The sequence below is a fragment of the Microtus pennsylvanicus genome, chromosome 22, assembly GCF_037038515.1.
Source record: "Microtus pennsylvanicus isolate mMicPen1 chromosome 22, mMicPen1.hap1, whole genome shotgun sequence".
In the NCBI taxonomy this organism is placed as follows: Eukaryota; Metazoa; Chordata; class Mammalia; order Rodentia; family Cricetidae; genus Microtus; species Microtus pennsylvanicus.
The window spans coordinates 18,946,733-18,968,495 of record NC_134600.1 but is presented as its reverse complement, the minus strand read 5'-3'; the positions used below and the strand labels follow the sequence as shown (position 1 = coordinate 18,968,495).

Below are 21,763 nucleotides of genomic sequence, written 5' to 3'. Positions count from 1 at the left end.
ATATGACACCCCCCATACAACATATTTCATTTTTTAACCCTTCTTCCCTGTCCCCTATTCTTCTTGCTGGTCCCTTGTCTAAAATGCTTTTTTTTTTTTTATCACTTTCTGAGGATTGGGGTTAACACAGTTGGCAGAGTATCTGCCCAGCATGGACAAAGTCTTATGTTTGAGCCTAAGCACCCTGTAAATGGTGTGCTGTTGAATGCCTGCACCCCAGCAATCCAGAGGAGGAATCTGGCTCAGAAGTTCAAGGTCATTCTTGGTTACATAGTGCACTGGAGGCCAGCCTCGATCAGAAAGTTTCTTTATTTTACAACGATGTCTATAGATAGAAAGGAAAATGGTAAGATTTTAGGTGCTATATTTTCAGATCAGTATTTTTATTTGGAAATTTCATCTGACAAGTCATGGCGTTAAAGAACCCTAATTGACTAATTTGTGTTGTCTGACCTTTGTAACTGGGTCATCTCGTGCCTTTGCTTCCCGGTTCCATAAAAAGACCTGTCATGTCAGGATAAAATTACCACAGGACGTTTCTTCTTACTTGGCACAAGGGCGGAGAGACCCTTGTCTTTTTCAACAGCCACACAAAGCAGCATTTGCCACCTGCTTGGTTTACATACTGGTTGGCAGAAACTTCTTTTTTCCAGTCAGGCTGCCTGACAGAGCTGTGGCAAACGGGGACTGGAATTTGATCTTAAAATCTATCACACTATCAACACAACAAAATGTGATAGGAAATTTTAAACCCAGAGGGTGCTTCCTTTTTATAGGCTATTTCTTTATTCATTTACATTTCTCTCTATTTCGAACACCTTTAAACAGCCATTGCACAGGCAACGCAACACCAGAGACTGTGGTAATAATACGTGGGCAGAACATTTTCTTTTCTTTTTCCTTTTTGTTTTTTCCAAGGTGGGGAGAGTGACTGTGTAGCTCTGGCTGTCCTGAAACTCACTCTGTAGCCCAGGTTATCCTGGAACCCAGAGAGGTCCTCCTGACAATTTCTCTGTATAAAACAGAGGTTTTCAGAAACTTTTAAGGAAGATACAGGTTTCAGTGTGGCATGAGCTAAATTTATGAGAGGAAAAAAATAAGGGGAAATTTCCCGGGCTTCTCAGGATAGAAACAGACTTTGTTAAGTTACTTTAGAGTATACTCTATCTTAAAAAAATTATAGAAATAATTTGAGAGCTTTCATTGTCATGTGTAGCTACGAGACTTGATCAAAGTGTGTAAATTGTTAATTTTCTTAAAATGTTAATGTTTTATCATCATCATCATCATCATTGTGTATGTTTATGTGCATGTGTGCACACACGTGACTCTGTGTGTGCGCACACGTGTGTGTGTGTGTAAGTGCTCTGGGGTCTGTGTGGAGGTCAGAGGACAATGTTGTGAAGTTGCTTCTCTTGTTCCACCTTTAAGTGGGTCCCAAGGGTCTAACCCAGACCTTCAGGCTTTCAAGCCCCTTAGCAAGCGGTTACCTGCTGCGCCGTCTCTGCCATCCTTATTTTTTAACTGCATGATGAAGATAATATCACACACATGTCATAGAGCATTTGTTAGGATGTCATGGGATGATCAAGCAGTTGGTCCACAGTTTTGTTCAGTAGTGTGTGTGTGTGTGTGTGTGTGTGTGTGTGTGGAGGTTAGCTATGACCATTATCAGCCACTAAACCGGACCGAGCTTTGAAACCCAGCCGCAGTGGCGGCGTTCCGACGTGTAACTTGCAGATTGCTTCCCCACTAATCTTTTCTGAGTCTCACCGCACTTCCCGGCACTCAGAAGCCCCATGGGGATCCTTCACTATTTGCCCATGGCAATCCTCCCTGGGCAAAGGTAGAGGGACCCTGGGCTGGCTATTAAGGCATGGACATTCCGCTCTCAAGAGATGACTTTCATACTCAGAATAGCCGGGTGAGATGAAAACACTTGGTGTTCTCCATATTTTAAATTGTGCTTGTGTCAGCCAGGATGTTTGTACGCTCATGATTTTTTAATGCTTTGGAGGAATCCCATCTCAAGTGCTCCAAAGACAAAAGGGGAACCTAAAGCAAAGTCTTCTGAGTTTATCAGCCAATTTTCTCTGATAGAAAATATACCGGGATGGGTTATATCACAGGCGAGTGGGCTGCCCCAGTAATGTTGCTCTTTTTTTCCTTTCTTTTTGCCTAACTTTCCCAAGGAGTGTGTAGGCAGATGTCCCGCTTTATGTGGAGAGATTCAGAGACAGAGACGTCATCAGCAGAGAGCAGGAACCCGGCCAGGCAAGGGCCAGACATATATTACTTGATTTTTATCTTGGATAAAACACAAAGGGGCTTTGTTTGGAAGGCTTCTGTTTGCTATCTGGCTGTGAGCTTCTGAACGTTCCCCGGCTGCTTTATTGGAAGTTTATTAATTAACTTAGTGCCCGGCAGGAAGAAACGACTCTGAAATTGAAGACTTCACTAAGTCTGGGATGAGAAGCTCCATTCTAACCTCACTTTACATACAAAGAAATCCGCATTAAATTTATAATCATGGACTTCGTAGAGCATCCTGGAGGTGCAAAGGGCTATTTTCAGAAGACCTGGGTTTTTAATCCTGATTTTTCTGTCCACTTGGAGCCCCAATGCCTGCTGTGGCCACTACCCCCTGCTCCTCCTCCTCCCTTTTTGAAACAAGGTCTCCTGTATAGCCCAGTCCAGTCTTGAACTTGTAATCTTTCTGTCTTAGCCCTCTGAAGTGCTGAGATTATAGGTATGTTCCGCTATTGATTTTTTTTTCTTACACACTTATTACCATGTTTCTGTCTTTGGAATGTGACCACATACGGCTGTGATGTCATATTTCACCTGAATATGATGTCCTATTCAGGTTTTGCCATCATCAGTTGTCAATCTGGGCTCAGAGGTAGAGGGCCTGCCGAGATGCCAGTTTGCCTAGCTAAAAAGAAAACCTACCCTTAAATGCATATACTGATATGCATTGGTGTATTCTGTAAGAAGTAGGCTCAATCCATCACTGTGCGGGGACATCAGGGTTTATTTGGGTCACCAAGATCTACTTTTTACCAAAATATTCAGATGAATGAAGCAAGAACATTTTTCTCAGCCATGAAGCTAAGTATCTCATTTTTTTTAAAAAAAATTTACTTTCCTATCATAGCTCTAATCTTAGCCAAATATATAAAACCTTGGACAGGTTGATCAAGCTCTGTCCACCCCCTCCCCCTCCCATCTTCTCAGCCTGTGCCATTGTTCACTGTTCGGTGCTCTACTTCTGTGAGATTCACCTTCTTCAGACTCCACATATGAGTGAGAACATGTGACATGTGTCTTTTTATGTCTGGCTTATTTCACCTAACACAGGAGGAGGGAAAGTTGCAAAGCCCTAGTGTCCTGCAGGCTGCTTGTAACAAAATAACAGGGATTGCATACTTCAGAGCAGGCATTCTTTGGTTTGTTTGTTTCGTTTTGATTTGGTATGGTTTCTTCAAAACAGGATTTCTCTGTAGTCCTAGCTGGCCTCAGGCTTGCTTCATAGACCAAGCTGGCCTTGAACTCAGAGATCTGCCTGTTTCTGCTTCTCAAATGCTAGGATTAAAGGTGAGAGCCACCAAGTCCAGCTCAGATAAATATTCTTACCATGAAGAAACAATAATTGTTTGGGGGGGTGTGGTAGATAATATTGATTGTCACAACTGATGACACAATATGCGTTTGTATCAAAGCGATAGAGAGCATCCCACAGAATTGGAGAGTCATTAGAAATTTATCCAATCTATTGGATTCAAAGTGATCTGGGTGACTGAAGTGGATTATGAGCTTAGAGAAATGCCTGATTCTTTCATAGATAAACTAGAAATTTGATAAATCAGTGGAAGCATAAAGAAAGGTCACTACCTCCCTGATGATCTGCGCAGACGTGGTCCTCCCTCCCCACCTCATCATGACTAAAAGGTCCCTATGGCTACTTATAACTGATCTCATCTGCGTGACTCCTCTGTGTAGCATAAGCACCCTCTGTGGACTTTTGTTTATGATTTGGCTGAGCAAATATGCATAAAGAGCAAGGCCAGAAGAGAAAAGATCAACAGAACATCTTGTTGGACATGCCGAGGGCTAAAATGGACAGACATCAAAATCAAACTCTTAAAAATGACAGCAGTCTTAAACATAGTAGCAGATGAGAAAAAGGGATCGTTCTTCTGGAGAGAGGATGTTTAGCCATCATCCAATCTGTTAGGAGAATCCATGATTAAAGAGCAAAGGCGGAGAAGTCAAAGCGGGAATCTCTATCATGTTCACTAACCCAAGCAGGCTGCTTCAGACTGAGAAAGAAGCTACTAGAACCAGAAAAACGAACAAGAAACCCCAATACACTGGGAAAAGGGAAGGCGATGTGGTGGGGACTAGGGAGGACAAACCCATGAGATTGAGAGACCGTGAAATGTACTACTGGGATCTCCCATGCTGTGCTCCTAAATATCAGATTCGCTCAGAACCCATTGTAATGATTTTCTTACTTAAAGCCATTTGCTTTTTCCATAATATTTGGTTAACGTTGTGTTTGATGATTTAGTTAATGGTGATATTTGATGATTAAGAGTGAAGCCGGCAGCTGCCTTGTGTGAAAACCCGGCACGGCGCATCTCTCCCTCAGCTGGAGCGAATCACAGAGCTTGGAGTGCCTCACCTAGAGAGCTGCAGGTGGATGCTGCACGCACTTGGGACAGGGGAGAGGGTGCAGTTGTCTCTGAGGTTTTCACTTGCTGTCCCTGTTCTGGGAGGGTCTCACATGCAGGGGACTCCTGTTACAGCCCCCCCTCCCCCCCGGGTCAACTCAGAGGCGGGGTGGGATGATATGGGACACCCTTGTAGGTATGCTTGATTCTAGCAGAGACCCCAAAGACTCCAAATACTGCCTCAATGTCATTATTAGCTGAGGTAGGCAGGGATCACAGCACAGTGGCAAGAGATAAATGAATGAAAGGCCTTTACATCACTGTGGTCATCAAATACTAGATGAGGTCACAAGGCCAGAATGTTAGGGATCAGGAGTTCCCCGCAACCAAGCTAAACCCAGGAGGGTTTGAGATGGGTGCACAATGGTAATACCAGGGGACCTCTTGCCACAACCCCCCCCCCCATCAGTTCAGACATTCTACAACCTGCCTAGCAGAATCCTAGCATTCCTGTATAGTGGGCCAATAGTTACCAATGTTGGAGGTCACAACCGAGCAATGAATTATCAGCTTCTATCTGGGTTACCGGAGCTAATGCTTCTGGCCTGTGGGCTATGATAGCGTTGTCTAGGTAACCTCTTAGAAGCTGGGAGACTGCTTTTGCTAAAAGCCATTGACTCTTTCCTAGGACCCATGGGCTAGCTAATGTATCATTAAAATGGGATAAAAGGCCTGGCATCCTTGTCCCCATATCATGTCCCTTTTGTTGCTGTGACCTTTGAGCCAGACTCTATTCAGCTCTGCGTTTAGTTGTATTTTGTCCAAGTCCATAACACAGGGTGAAATCTTGTCCGCTGCCCTTTGGAGTGGGTATGCTTATCCCGCCCTTCGGCTTTCTTGCCAGCTCAGGCACCTACAGTCCCTCATCCTTATTATAATGGAACCAAACCATGAGGTGAAGACAAAGGTGCCAGCGGCAGGTGGGACTTAACAGCCCTGAAAGTCCTAATGGTCCAATGACTAGTCCCCAAGCACAGGCGGGACATTTACGCTGGACGTGGGGCTCAGTCGCAGGAGGAACTCAGCCGCTGAAGTGTAACTCACTTCCTGACAGTCTGCAAAGCCTGAAGGGCAGAATGCTTGCTCATAAAAAGGAAAATACCTCCTAAAACTGTGCCTGTCAACAACTGATGATTACCTTAGCCCGCTCTAAAAAATAAAACCAAAACCCAAAAACCAACCAACCAACCAACCAAAAACCTAATGAAAGTCTGACACTTCCTTTGTCCAAGCAAACAGCCTGGTCACCTCTGGGCCGTCAGGCTGAAGTCAGCCAGTGAATGGAGGTCCCAACTTTGCATGCTTTGTTTTTAGTGTGTGGGTGACTCTCATTTTCACTCCTTCCATGTTACAAGATCCCAGAGTCTGGTTCCTTTTCCTGTCCCATATTTGGGTTTCTTATATATTACTTACTATTTATCTGGTATTAACTGGCAAGCCTGGCTTTTATTTGGCAACCTTATTGTCTGAACTCTGTGGGTCTCCAGAGAAGGGGAGTTGGCAGAGTCAGCAGTGAGTGTCTGTGAAGCTGAGAACTGCCGTGAAGACCTTGGAGACCACAAGTCACTGTCCGTTAGTGAAAAAGCCACAACCGTTCTGAGAGGTGACCAGGACACAGCCAGAGTCTCCTTGCCACTTTATCTCCATACCTGTCCCCGATAGGGAGGAGCAAGCTGGAGAGAGCCTCTCCTTCACAGTTCCTTCCAGGTCCAAGTGGGCTACGCTCTAAATTATGTGCATTTAAGGACTGGTTTTGTCTGGCAGGCGATGCGATTGTTAGAGAGGAATGGGACCAGCACCGGGGAAGGGTTGTTCGGAGGGTAAGGGTGGGGGAACGGGGAACACCAGCAGACACACACTGATAAGCTGCAGGAGAGAGCAGACCTTCAAAACCACACATGTACGGCACGACATTAAACATACAGAATGTTCTGTGACTGATGTTTGAAAGACATTTTGAAGGCTTCGTGAATCACCCTTGTTTCGTTAGCATCGCCCGACACTGCTCTCAGAGATTGCCTACCAAGAACTGAGTATCTCATCCACACTCTGCAGTCTGGACATGACTGGCCGGGCTCACGGCGTGGAGCCGTTCAAGCTAGCAGCGTTTCTCAGTTCGTCATGGCCAAAAATCTTTGTTCAGCTCCTATGGGTTTTTTAACGAATCCTTAGGTCAACTGTTACCTCTAGTTAGTAGGGGTTTCAGAGGATTTATCACGCAAGCCTTCAGAAATTCTAGAACAAATGACAGTTACTGCGGTTACATGTTTTTGAGAGGTTTTAGTATGAAGTGTTTGACTCAGATTCATGGTCCTCCTGCCTCAGCCTCCCTGGGACTGGAATTACAGGCATGCTCACCACGCCAGGCTAACGCGGGCACTGGTGCCCCTAGCACTAACACAGAATAATATGATATCCTGGTATGGGCATCTCTAGTTTTCTCATCATTTATTAATATGATATTCTGGGGTAGGCGTTTCTAATTTATTCGTCACTGTTTATCTTGACTCTTACGTTTGTGGTGTTTTTGTAGAATTACTTTATTGGAGTGAGGCTGAATTCAATCATAAAGGGAAACCCGGCTAAAATGGAGGGATTTTCGTGGCGCTCAATTGTTATTCAGTCACACACAGCTCAAGGGTGTATTACTATGCAGCGTCCAGTGCCATGGAAACTAGTTAAGCTTTCCCATGCCTCTGCATCAAAAATTTGCCCGTAAAAATACAGTTCCCCTGCAAAATCACAGTCAAAAGAGAGGAGCTGCTTCTATATAGCAGGGTTTAAACTAATGAAATAAATCTTTTTGTTGTAAAAAAAAATACTTCATAAATGCCTAGTCAGTGTTACTGGTCCATCCATTTTTCTTTTTCTTTTTTCTTTTTGAATTTTAACAGGATATTTTAGGTCTCCTGGAAGAGTCACACCATGGCTACCTTGGAATAAAAAGAAATCAGGCTGACTCCAAGAAGCAAGTGTTTTTGGTTAGTCTCAGCCCGAGGAGGGCGGGCGGTAGCTGTCCCTGTGGAGTTTTACCACGGTGATGGAGGGAGGAGCATGTGAGAATGACGGGAGGCGTGGGTGGGGTCATGTGAGAAGACTGTTTTTCTATGTGGCACACAGGTGGAATTTTGTTACTGTCAACCACGTGACTACAGCAAAGCTACCCACTTCCGGGACGGCCAGGCTGGGGCTCCTGGCTCACTCACCGGTGCTGCTTTGGATGGTCCTCACCGTGGTGGTTGTGCGGGGAGGGGAGGACGACCTCAGTGAGACGCACTCGTCGTCCTGGGAGCAGCCCTTTTCGATGGCCCGCACATAGCTGTGGCTCCGCATGCGGAAGCAGCCAGGCATGGGCAGGTCGAGAGCTTCCACAGCCTGAGACTCCAGCTCGCTGAACACAGACTCACACACGGACTCGAACTGTCCGTTCACCTCCATCTCGCTCACCTGTGGGCACAAACACGATAGTAAACACCTGGCTGGCCGTTCCCCACCAGCTTCTCCCACCTACTATCTGGAAACTTCATTCCCCGCACGGGCAGCCTCTGTTATGTATCATTCCAATGTGTATTATTTCCTTTATGCCACAGATTCTAAGTCAGTGGCATCTAGCTGGTAATATAATAGACGACATTTTTAAGGAAGACAGCTTTGGGGATGGGAAGAGATCTCAGCATGCAAGACCTCTTGCTTTGTAAGCCAGAGGGCCTGGGTTTGAATTCCCAGTACCTATAGTGAGAAGTGGTGTGCCTTAGGGTTTGAAGAGGCACCATGACCCTGGCAACTCTTATCAAGGAAAACATTTAATTGAGATGGCAGTTTATAGTTTCAGAGGTTCCGTCCATTATCATCAGGGTATTGTCCGCAAACAGGCAGACACTGTGCTAGAGAGACAGCTGAGATTCTACATCGCACAGGCAACAGGAAGTGAACTGAGACATTGGGTGGGGTTTGAGCATATGAGACCTTAAAGCCCAACCCCATAGTGAAACACTTCCTCCAGCAAGGCCACACCCACTGCACATCTCCTAATAGTGCCACAACCTTTGGGGGCCATTTGATTTCAAACCACCACACCGGACATGGCTATATGCACCTGTAACAGAAGCACTGGATAAAGCATTGGGCGTCAGAGACAGGCAAATCCTGATAGCTCATGGACCAGCCAGCCTAGCCAATCTGGGAGCTCCAATTTCAGTGAGAGACCTTGCTTCAAAAAAATCAGTGGAGAGCAACAGAGGGAGACTCCACCTTCTTGCTCTGGAACACACACCTGCACACTTCTGTGCATGTGTTCTTTACCTCTCCTATCAAAGGAGAGCAGTGAAGAAATTCAGGATGGGAAGGAAGCTTTGGCCCAACGCCTTCTTGATAATTCTATTTACTGTTTCCACTTAACTTACTTTTATTTTGCATTGCTGGGGACAGAAGCTGGGGATGGGAGCCAGGGCCTCTTGCTGGGTAAGCATTTCATCACCGGCTCTGTTCTTCAGCCCCCCTTATGTGTACATGGGGCCAAGTTTATTGGCTTGTAGTCATGGTTCGTGCATTTCAGTGTAACTTTTTAGCAACTACTATTTTTGTAAGCTATTTTCCTTTGCCTTTTGAAGTGACTAGCTCATCAAATAATTTCAAGGTTGACTGAAGTTCACTGAATGCAGAGCTTGTAGCATACATTTTTTTTTTTTAAATTTTGTTTTGCAAGATATATTCTGTACTAAAATAGACCAAGCCTAGATATGTCAGAATCTTAAAAAGCACTATCAAGAATTCAAACTACTTACAGGTTTCACTTTTCATAAAAAAATTAATAAACTTATTTTGGAGATAGGTTTTTAGGTTTTTAATGAATCCTGACTGTCCAGGAGCTCTCTATACAGACCAGGCTGGTAATGAACGCACAGAGATCCTGCCTCTGCCTTTGGAGCCCTGGCATTGAAGGTGTACACCACTAGGCTAGCCTCATCCATAAACTCTTTATAAATACATTCATGAAGATCTTTCATTCATAAAGACCTTTTTAGCAAAATCAGATAATTAAACAACAACAATCGATTTTAGCCTAATATTATAGTGCATGCCTTAGGTTGAGGCAGGTGAGTTCAAGGCTATATACTGAGTTCTCTACCTTTGAGGCAGGGTCTCTCTCTGAATCTTGTACTGTTATTTTCTTAGGGTGGATGCCAGCAAGCCCTAGATACTCTCCTATACTATTCAGTTCAGAGATGTGGATACAGACATGTTCAGATTGCATGGCTAGTTACATGGGTGAGGATACAGGTCTGTTCAGACTGCACAGCTTGTTACATGGGTGTTGGGATTCAAACTCTGACCCTTACAATTGAACATCAAGCACTCCTACATGCTAAGCCATCTCTTTAGCTTTCTGAATCTGTGTTTAAAAATTATATAGATATTTAATCATATATATATGTATATATATATAGTGTATATATATTAGTATGTGTGTGTGCGCGCTTGCGTGTGTACCACAGTGTGCCTGTGGAGATCAGAGAACAACTTGCCAGACTGGATTCTTACATGAGTCCAGGTATCAAACTCAGGTTATCAGTCTTGGTGGCAAGTACTTGCTGGACCACCTCTCTGGCTCAGCCAGAGTCAGAATCTGAGGTTAAGGATCTGCAAGGGTTTGTTTATTTTATATGTGACTCATTCAAGCTTGAAATAATCTCAAAGCAATTTATCCATGTATGTGCTCCAAGCGATAACTTCTTTGCTTTCTTCCCTCTCGATTATTGCTGTAGCAAAAATCACAAAAAAAAAAAGTGAAATAACTGCCCTTGTCAAGGCTGCAGACATTAACCTTGGCTGTCTGTCTTTCCCCAGGGTTTATACACCTTCTTTCCTAGTTTTAAAAAAGCTTGACTCATACAGCAAATGTAATTTTGTGACTTGTTTTTATTTGACTGAATCATCTAGGCTAAACATATATTCTTAATAGGATTGTTCTTCTTACGCAGACATAGAAAACCAAAGGAAATAAATGTCTAACTTAACAAATAATAATAACCAAATATCCTTGGAAATACTAACAAAATTAAGAACGGACATCCCCAAGCTACCTTGTAACCCTCCACATGCATATTTTAACAACAACCCCAAGTCTAACCTCTACTTTACCCATTTTTTTTGTTTGATTTTTTTCGAGACAGGGTTTCTCTGTGGCTTTGGAACCTGTCCTGGAACTAGCTTTGTAGACCAGGCTGGTCTCGAACTCACAGAGATCCGCCTGCCTCTGCCTCCCTAGTGCTGGGATTAAAGGCGTGCACCACCATCGCCTGGCTTACTTACTTTACCCAATTTTAAAAGCTTTTTCAACCAAGTGTGAATCCCTGGGCCCTACACTTTAGTCACTGAAAACAATCCAGTACACAATCCAATCAAAAGGAATCAAAACCCAGGGACTCCTGTATGCTAGGCAGACACTCTCATTATTAGAGACAACTCCAGCCTCTAAAACATCATTTACTTAAAAGGATTAAGTTACACTTATGTACATATATATTTATGTGCATGCATGTGTATATGGGCTATGTGTGTGGGTGTGCGTGCCGGAGTGTGCATGTGGTCAGAAGTAACCTTGTGGGAGTCAGTTCTCAGTCTGGAAGTGCCAACTTAGAGTATCTTTAGATTGCATTGTGTTAGGAAGTTTTATTTTAATGTCATTATTTGAGTTTCATAAATCGCTAACTGGTTTTGGGCTTGCAATTGGGACACTTTCTGAAGTGGCCTTAAATCTACTTCGGCTGTTCTGTATTTTATATCTATGTGAAGTGGCGTTCTCAGCACAGATGGCGGCACACTCAGAAAAACACCAAAGAGACCCTTGCTCCTGCTATCTAATATTCAGCCAGGATTGAGGTTTCGCTCTGTAGACCAGGCTGGCCTCAAAATCGCAGAGATCCGCCTGCCTCTGCCTCCCGAGTGCTGGGATTAAAAGCGTGCGCCACCACCACCCAGCAGGATTGAGTTCTCTATAGCATCTTAAGCATGTCAATTCGCTTTCATATTTAATAAATAGTACAATATACATATGTCCAAGCATTGCTTTAAAATAAACTTATGCTTAGTCATCAGTAAGTTTGTACACTTATATATGTTGCATAAAAAATTTAAGCATAAAGGGGTCATAAGTTTAAAAAAGTTTAAGAAGTACACCTGAGTCTAATTCCTTGGTTTTTTAACATTTTACTTGGATCCTTCTTCTGAGTCTTTGGTGAATAATGTCAGATTTTAAATAGGAACAGAGTACAACAGGCTTAACTTCAACACTATTTTCTACACACACACACACACACACATATATATATATTAATATATACACGAAATACTATATGAGAATAACTCTCGCAAAATCTTCTTTCAAAAAAGTCAGTATGTATAGCTGAGTGACTTTGAAGAATTGTTCTCTGGATAATAACAATGTTGCAACTGTAGTAGGAAGTTCAAAATTGTCCTTAAAGATAATGTGATATTTGAAAGTTGAATATAGGCTAGAAAAATGACGTGTCATTAGAACTCCATTAAGGATGGTCGATCTTTCTGTCTTTTTTTTTTCTTAACTCAAGGCCAAATGACTACACCGTGGAATTGCAGCACTTGACCCGAAGGCAGCAATAGTCTTTTCCAGGCCTAATGTCTGACGAAGCTATCATTGGGAAGTGATGGCCCAAGGAAGGTCATACCCACAGCACAGGGACCTGAAGTGCAGCAGGACACAGTGTCCTGCTGCGGGAGAGGACGCGTTTCCTTCTTCTGAAAACACTAACGTTTATAATGTGTATACGACTTTTCACAATTTTATTTACTTTCTGAGATAGGGTTTTACTATCTAGCTCTGACCGTCCTGGAACTCACAGAGCTCTGCCTTCCTCTGCCTCCCGAGCATGGGATTAGATGCATGTGCCACTACACACAGCTGCACAAAAACTTTTTACGGATGCATTCTATATGTAATTTTGCCTTGACGACCCCACTCTACGCTGTAGTACTTTTATGACTATGGTTTAGCCAGTGATGTCTACCTTAGGAACGAACCCCTCAAGCAACACTGCATTGGAAGCCTCTTCCATCAACACCATCCTTAAAATTGGATGGTGCCTATTTGATAGGCTGTGAATTTCCCAGGATTCCCTCCTAGTGCCTGACTCACCTGCAAAGGGCCTCTCTTCTCCTAGTAGACCATCAAGACTAGGAGATGGGGATGAACACGTGGCTTACATTGCAGCGTTCAGTCAACTCCGTCAATGGTCCCCGTGCCTCTCCGCCCCCGCCCTCTCAGTTCTCCCCGATAATGACGCATGCCCACTGAGGCTCGGATGGCTCTCACCTGGCTGATGGTGCTCATGGCGCGCATGTAGCTCTCATTTCTGGAGCGGAACTTTGGCGATGTGAGCAAGCCTGCAGGGTCCAGGCTGTCCAGGCTTCTGTTGATGGAGACTTCACTCACGGCCCTCAGGTAACTGTGACTCCGGATCTGGAGTTTGGGCGAGTGTTCATTGGAGATCCTGGAAGAGACCAATGGAAGGAAGGGTTTGCTGCGTGTTCACTGGAGGTCCTGGAGGAGGAGTCATATTCCACAGGGGCGGTGAGTTAGCTGTGGTTGCTGTCCTTGGTGCAGCATCCTTAACACCAGGACAAACAGCACTGAGGTCTTAATGCTAAAGTGTCATAGTGAGACTCAGGGGATAACCTGTTCTTACGTTTCTATGCTTGCTTTCTTTTAAATTAAAATTTGTTTTAATAGACATATAATAATTTTATATGCATAAATAGAGGTCATGGCGTGATATTTTAGTGCACTATTTTCTTTCTGAGACAGGGTTTCTCTGGTAGCCGTCGCTGTCCTGGAACTCACAGAGATTCACCTGCGACTGCCTCCCGAGTGCTGGGATTAAAGACGTGCGCCATCACTACCAAAGCCTGACTAGTGCATGCATTCCTTTGGGAATGTGGTGGCTGTAGCTGCTGGTTGGCCCACCATGTCCCATCGGATGGTCTCACACACAGCCTTCAAATTAATGGAGATCAGCTATTTACCAGTGACGTGAGAGCAGCTGAACATTCAGTTATTGGGAAGAGAAATTATTCTTATCCATGCAGATTAAAAATGAAAATATTAGAAGCCATCATAAGTAGATCTAACAATGAATAAAAATCAGATTTAGTCACCCCTGGTAAAGGCTCTCTAGGGCGCATTGCATGAAGATAAATAGACCCACAGGAAAGAAGTTTATATGATATCAGGCACAAGACAAGGTGTGCGGGCTGGAGAGGTGGCTCACAGGTTAAGAGCACTGACTGCTCTTCCAGAGGTCCTGAGTTCAATTCCCAGCAACCACATGGTGGATCACAACCATCTGTAATGAGATCTGATGCCCTCTACTGGCCTATAGGATATATGTAGGCAGAATACTGTATACATAATAAATAAACAAATCTAACAAAAAAAAGACAAGGTGTGCAGTCTCACTGAAATCCAGAGAAATGTTGAGTACAAAAAATCACACGTTTTCAAAGCACAGCTATGGGAAGTAAGGACACTCCAAATGTCCTTTAAGCAGCAATGCATGAGGTCACACCCATTTCTAAGGATTACATGCGACTGTTTAATAACGGCTGAAAAACAGATTCCGGGTAAGACTGCTACCCCAGAATTTGCTTAGCAGCGGTTTTATTCATCACATGGGCAGACAAAACACTGAAAACAGATGTAGACGAAATGTCTGAAGGAAACCTGGTATTTTATTACGATGAGGAAGAAATGATTGTTCTAGAAGCCTGTCCTATGGGTTATCTGGGCAGCTCTCAAGAAAGAGGATGCCTCTGCCAGGACAAGCGGATATTTTTTATGTGTTAATGATATTCTGGAAATCCATATTAAGTTCCTTTGCCATCCCAGGAATTCTACCCAGCCAGTAAACCTCAATTTATTTTCTCAAACATCTCTGTTTTGAAAAGTGTGTTAAGCCTTTTTAAGCTAATGTTCACTTCCACTTAGAACCTGAGCACATGGTGACACATTTGTTTTCTTATGACCCAGAGCAATGACGCCCCCCCCCCCAAACAAATGATGGTGCCATTGTGTACGGTCATCAGGGCAATGACAGGAGTGGCGCTTTCATAACAGAATATATGCAAGAAGAAACAGAAGTCCAGTTTTTGAAAAGCGAGTGTCTTCTGGCTGACATGCGGAAATGAGGCATCACTGTGACAACCACTCATCTTGGTCACTTGTTATAAAATAAGGCATTGCTCCAAACATTTCAAAGTGGAAAAAAAATTGAGAAGGAACTGAATAGCTCCTTTTCAGTGAGTCATTTCTGATAAAACAAAACACAAAACACAAACAACGCACACCTCAGTAACCCATGACACATAAGGAAATGAACTTTATCTAATCTAGAGGGTAGAGGTTGCAGCTATCCACACAGAGGACAGCCTGGACCTGCACTTCCTGGTGCAGAAGAGGCCAGTAAGAAACATTGACACACAGTTTGCTCATTGTCCCCTCCACGGCAATGGATACCCCTTAAAGGAGGTGCGCACAGTCAGAACTGGGAGAGAGAACTACCCTTCAGTGTCAATCTCTTGGAATGAGACCAGCCTTCTCCCCCTGTCCTTCCTGAATCCTCTGAGACTTATCCTTCCGAAGTCCATAAAAACTCAAGTGGGATTTTGGCCTTGGGGGAGACAGTCAGAGAACCCTACTCACTACCATATCGCTAAGCACAGCCACTTAAAGAGACAACCCTTAAGGGCACTCTGGGGTTGATCGTGAGGCTGTGATTGCAAAGATCTGAGAAGACTCCGACCACAAAGTTTCAAGCCTATGCCTTAAGAAAGAAAATGACCAACTTCGTAATATAGAAGCAAAAATATGACCAGATGATTGGTTATTATTATTATTTTATTTATTTTACATTAGTTTTAACTGAAGAGAAGTGATTCCATGTGACTGTGTCTAACAAGAGTCTTGGGTGGGGACGGGACACTTAACTGGTCCATCTGAGCTCTAAGCTTTTGTTCTTTCTCATCTGGTTTTGACTCTGACTCCTACAATGTCTACATAAAACAATGCCATATGCACAGAGGCAACGTCTGGCTTGGTTCTATTCTGAAAATTAAGATATTTGATCTTGGCCATGACCCCCTTATTGAAGTATACTACAGACATTCATGGCTTAAATGGGGCTTTGATTCCTTGGGCTTTTGGGTAGAAAATGGTACTTCAGCCAGTGACGGCATTTGGTTACTGGGTTTCATGATGCTTTTATGAGTTAATCTGAGGCCAACGTTTCCCCCCTCATCCTGCTGTGTATGCTCTATAAAGGGCTATCTTTTGATCAAATTGTTTCTTGGGTCGATGCCTCTTGAATGATTTCCACCTGACATTTCTTACTACTTATTAAACATGCAGGTATTGATATTATCCCACTATATATCAAGAAACAACTTCTCTAAGAGTCTGCATAGTTTGAAGATAATTTACTTATTATGAAAATCTGATCTTGAGACAGGGTCTCATTAAGTATCCAAGGCTAGCCTTGAACTCGAGAGCCTTCTTGCCTCAGTTTCCCTCATGCTTGTATTATAGGCAGGTGCCACCAAACCCAACTTGTTGAAGGCAATTTAAGTAGAAACCTTCCTATTTCTGACTTCTCCACTGTGACGTTCTGAATAAGGATGGTCTCCATAGGCTCATATGGTTGAATGCTAAGTCACCAGGGCATGGAACTCTTTGATAGGATTAGAAGGATTAGGAGGTGTGGCCTTGTTGGAGGAAGTGTGTCACTGGGGTCTGGGGTGGCCTTTGAAGTTTCAAAAGCCCATTCCAGGCTCAGAGTCTGTCTGTCTGTCTGTCTGTCTGTCTCTCTGCCTGTGGATCATTTATCTCTGAGCTCCAGCTCTAGCACCATGTTTGCCTGCTGCCATGTTTGTTACCATGACGATAATGGACTAACCTTCAGAGACTGTAAGCCAGCCCTCCATGAAAGCCTTTCTGTTATAATTTTGCCTTGGTCGTGTTGTCTCTTCACAGCAATAGACTAAATGACTAAGCAATAGTGACTAAGACATCCATCTTTACTCCTTTCCCTTCTACTTCTTAGGGACTTCTGTCTGGAAGCTCATTAGTGTTCTTCCTCAAACCTGTCCTTAAATGCCTCCCCCCCCCCATGACATTACAGTTTTTTACCTTCTTTATCAGATTTTATCACCATGCCATCAAAAGTCTACTTTGTCTTTTTATCCTACATTATTTCCCTGCACAACTCGACCTGACTCTATTATTGAATAGGCACCAACCCTCTTGCGTCTATGAGGTGCATAGCTCCCTCCTAACCTGGCCCTTTCCATTAACTACTGCAGCATGTTACCTGATGTTCCGCCAGCACCCAGCTCCTCCTGACTTCCCAATGAACACATCACTCCGCCAGCACCCCCAGCTCCTCCTGACTTCCCAGTGAACACATCTGTCCACCAGTACCCAGCTCCTCCTGACTTCCCAGTGAACACATCTGTCCACCAGTACCCCCAGCTCCTCCTGACTTCCCAGTGAACACATCACTCCACCAGCACCCCCAGCTCCTCCTGACTTCCCAGTGAACACATCTGTCCGCCAGCACCCAGCTCCTCCTGACTTCCCAGTGAACACATCACTCCGTCAGCACCCCCAGCTCCTCCTGACTTCCCAGTGAACACATCACTCCGCCAGCACCCCCAGCTCCTCCTGACTTCCCAGTGAACACATCACTCCGTCAGCACCCCCAGCTCCTCCTGACTTCCCAGTGAACACATCTGTCCGCCAGCACCCCAGCTCCTCCTGACTTCCCAGTGAACACATCACTCCGTCAGCACCCCCAGCTCCTCCTGACTTCCCAGTGAACACATCACTCCGCCAGCACCCCCAGCTCCTCCTGACTTCCCAGTGAACACATCACTCCGTCAGCACCCCCAGCTCCTCCTGACTTCCCAGTGAACACATCTGTCCGCCAGCACCCCCAGCTCCTCCTGACTTCCCAGTGAACACATCTCTCTGCACTCTTGTTCTCTTTGATTCCACAGCCCAGCAGACGCACTAAAACCTACACAGTTAAGCAAGTAGGAAACCCAGGCGTTTAGTCTGTCTTCTCTCAACTGTCCAAGCCATTTGGTCACCACAGCTCCTCAGCTTTGCTTCCCATATGTTTACAACTGGCTTCTCTCCCCACTGCCTCTCCCACTACATGCTCAGGCCAGCCTTTGTTGTGATTCTCCTGACCAGGTCCCCTGCCACTAGCGCACACCTTCGGCCTCCGCCCCTCTTGTTCTGATCAGTATTTGACAATCTCTGGTTCAGCTTTGTCTGCAGAGAGCCTCCGTCACTCCCTCAGCTGGGTAAAGTCTCCCTCTGCGAATGCCTTCTCTCTTTGTCTGTGGCTTCAGCCTCCAATCTTCCCGGCTCCTTTTACTTTCATTTTTTACATGCTCATACACTCTTTGGGTTTTTAAGATGTCAGAGGGAGAACCAGGATTGCATTCATCTTGTTACACGGGTTTCACTGTGTAGACCAGGTTAGCCTTTGACTTGTGATCCTCGGCTTCCTGACTCAGCGCGGAGAATCAGGCACCCCCATCCCCACCCCAGTGAAGCTTTAATTTTACAGTCACAGTGGTTGAGAGAGTCTGTGATGTCAGGCACTGTATTTGGATGGCCTCATGAAGTGGATAGCACAGTGAGAAAATAAGGAGCGACAGAGGTATCACCGCGCTCGACCACGGTTTTCCTCGGGGCTTTTCTTCATTCTGAAGGTCTCATAAGTGATCTTTATTAGTGTAGGCCAACTCCACAGAGTCGATTTCATCATGGGGTTTTCGTGCACACACAGAGCCCTGGTGCTCCCTGTGCACCCTTCCCCGCTTCAGCTGCTCTTGTTCCCCAGTAGTCCTCCTGTTTCATGCTTTACAAAGATTCCGTGTGTGGAAAAAGTGTGCAATGCCTGTTCCGTGAGTCTCGATTGCTCTACCATCATGACCCTTACCGCTATCCATCTCACACACGATTGTGTTCTTCACTCTGTCTGAATGCTGCCTCCTTATGTACGCACACTGCATTTTCTTTATCCATTCATCTGGTGATGGGGATCTAGGGTGTTGGACTTGGCTATGTGAATAGTGTTCATGGAGGAGTTTAAAAATGCCGTAAAATGCCGGGCGGTGGCGGCGGCGCACGCCTTTAATCCCAGCACTCGGGAGGCAGAGGCAGGCGGATCTCTGTGAGTTCGAGACCAGCCTGGTCTACAAGAGCTAGTTACAAGACAGGCTCCAAAGCTACAGAGAAACCCTGTCTTGAAAAAACAAACAAACAAAAATACCTTAAGATATAATCCACCCTTAAAAGTCTGTGGTTCACCGGATTAAAACATGTTGTAGAATTGAATAAGCATAATCACTATATGCATATCATTTAAACATCATTACAGGAATCTACTGACCATTATTGGCCAATGGGTATTTACAGAAGATAGCACGATTCCCCCATTCCAAGCCCTTGCACTGCCAGGCACAGAGGGTTCTTTCAACCTTTATTCTTTGTCATACCATACTGTTTCCTTAACATTAATTTTCCTTCAGTTTCACAAAAATGAAAATTCAGAACAGGATCCATTTAGCCAATGACTGCCCCTTCAGAGGAGCAACAGCTTACATACAAAGGCAACTGGTAAAGAGTAGGAAACACGTTAAGGAGTGGACTCCCATAGATTCATATAGATTCATGCTATATTCTTTGCTGCATTGCATCCGTAAATGTTTGATGTGGTAGATAAATGTCAGCATTAACTGCAAGTCGTTCCAACTGTCAAGTGCCATAGACACAGAGACATTTCTATTTCCCAAGGGCCCCAGGGCTCTGGTCAAAGAAAGTCAAGGGAATGTTTGGAGAGTCACTTAATGCTGTTGTGTTTCATCTGCTCTATTAACTTTTCTCTGTAGGAAAAAAAGACAGATTTGGTTGGAATTTTCTGACTGCCCAACTGTGGGCCTGCTGGAGAGTCAAAGGCCCAGTACATGTGGAGCCAAGTGCTAGACCCTGGGGTAAGTGGTTTAGTTCTGAGACTCACACAAATTGCAACTGCAACCCTTTTCACAGCCAACCATCCCATGCATGGAGATTATTAATAGCAAATGAATTTCCTGTTTCAAATGTGCTTATATCAATCACACTTAGGTTTGTATGACTCTTAGGATTCAAATGTTCTCCTCAGACTTTTACCGTATCCAGCACTGATGGCAAAGCAACGAAAAGACACCAGGGGTACATATGGCTCGGGTTGGCTACAGCAGGGAACAGCTGACTCCTGCCTGCTAGAACTCTAGTTTTCAGATGGAGACAAACATGCAGGCCCAACTTCCAGGGAATCTCTGTTAGGCTTTTACCAGTTCCAGGAAAAGGAACAGAGCAATAGGAAAAAAGAAGGGTCTCAGCTGGAGTGTGGAGAAGAGCTTCGAAGAGAAGGAAGCTTTGAGTTAGAACCCCAATGACAAGATTTCCCCGGGGCACAAGGAATTCCAGACCAGGGAACTGAGGGGCAAAGGAGGCTTGGCAGTAGAGTAGCCGATATCCAGAATGCTGGGTTGTGCAGAGCAAGTCAGTGCAGCCGGGAGGGCTCTATGTGTTTGTAGCTGCCTGCTGGCCAGGCTATGTCATCAAATGGTCGGCTCCCAGAGACAGCAGCCTCGGGCTGTGTTCCCAAGCTCAGCCCAGGCCCGACTCATTTGAGGCCTCCTCAAATAACTGCTGGACAGCAAGCGAGGGAGAGGGTGGTTAGATGTAAAGGCCCGTTCAGATACTGGGACAGGAGGCCCTGGGAGGTCTTGATGAGGTCATGAAGTGAACCAGAGAATGGAAGAAGCCCAGCTAGGGTGTGCAGGACAGACTCTAAGAATCGGCAGTGACAGAAGAGCTGTCCAGAACCCTGTCCCTGGACGATGGAAAGTCTGCAGTGCCACCTTCTCCCACTATGAAGAACATGGGTCTGGGGATTTGGTTCCCTCTTTGGGAAAAAGAAATACCCCTTCTTAACCCTTGCATGCACCCACAGAGTCTGGGGTTGGCTGAAGAGAGAGCAGGGGTCATGCAAAGATTTATTTCTGAAGAAACACATGCAGGATGTTGCTGGCTACAGCCGAGCCTTCCAAAGGGATCTGTGTGCATCTGGACAAATCCAGGAACCACTGCCCATAACGGAACTGCAACTGGAGCAGAGCGAGGTCCAGGAACCACTGCCCGCAACCGAACTGCAACTGGAGCAGTGAAGTTTCTCCCTGCTTGTTTTCACCTGATCCAGGTTGTCTGTTTCATGAAAATTGTCGTACACCTTAAACCAACACCTGAAATTGCCTTTGCTTTAGTTTGCCCAGGACCACACTGAGAACCAAATCAATGGAAACAGGCCAGTGAGAAAGCAAAGGAACCCATACAAGTCCTTTAACCCATAGAAGTCCGTTAACAATGAGGACGTCTACCGCGGGCTGCTTGTCCAGAGAGCTTGGCTCTGTTTAATTGGTAACCTGAGACCTTCAGTTTAAGACCTGATTGAATCTTAAATGCTGAAGCATTGGGTGAGCCCCATTTTTCTTGTTTTCAAGAAGCAATAGTGGAATGGAGAGATGGCTCAGTGGTTAAGAGCTTTGCCTGCTCTTGCAAAGGTCCTGAGTTCAATTCCCAGCAACCACATGGTGGCTCACAACCATCTGTAATGAGGTCTGGTGCCCTCTTCTGGCTTGCAGGCATACAAGCAGGCAGAATATTGCATATATTATATATATTTAAGAAAGCAATAGTAACAGCCACCTTCCACAGCCCAGAGGACTTACTGCAGTATAATCATCTGTCTTCCTCTTACTGTGGAGAAGATAAACATCACATAAACTACTCCAGGAAAGCACAAGAGAATCTGAGCAGGGGGCAGAAGGACCTAAGGGAGGGACGGGGAGACGGTGAGGGTGGAGTAAGTTCAGTGAAC

At 44.9% G+C, this 21,763-nt stretch overlaps 1 protein-coding gene across 19 annotated transcripts in view; it reads right to left on the bottom strand.

Annotated features, from left to right (window-relative positions):
• Positions 1–21,763, bottom strand: part of Dlgap1 (DLG associated protein 1) — a 792,565-nt gene that overhangs the window by 145,612 nt on the left and 625,190 nt on the right. For all 19 annotated transcript variants that reach the window (XM_075956092.1, XM_075956087.1, XM_075956089.1 and 16 more), the window contains 2 exons: positions 13,087–13,264; positions 7,943–8,183 (listed from right to left, as the gene is read on the bottom strand). In XM_075956092.1, the coding sequence (XP_075812207.1) occupies positions 7,943–8,183; positions 13,087–13,264 (419 nt within the window). The remainder of the gene's footprint in view (positions 1–7,942; positions 8,184–13,086; positions 13,265–21,763) is intronic.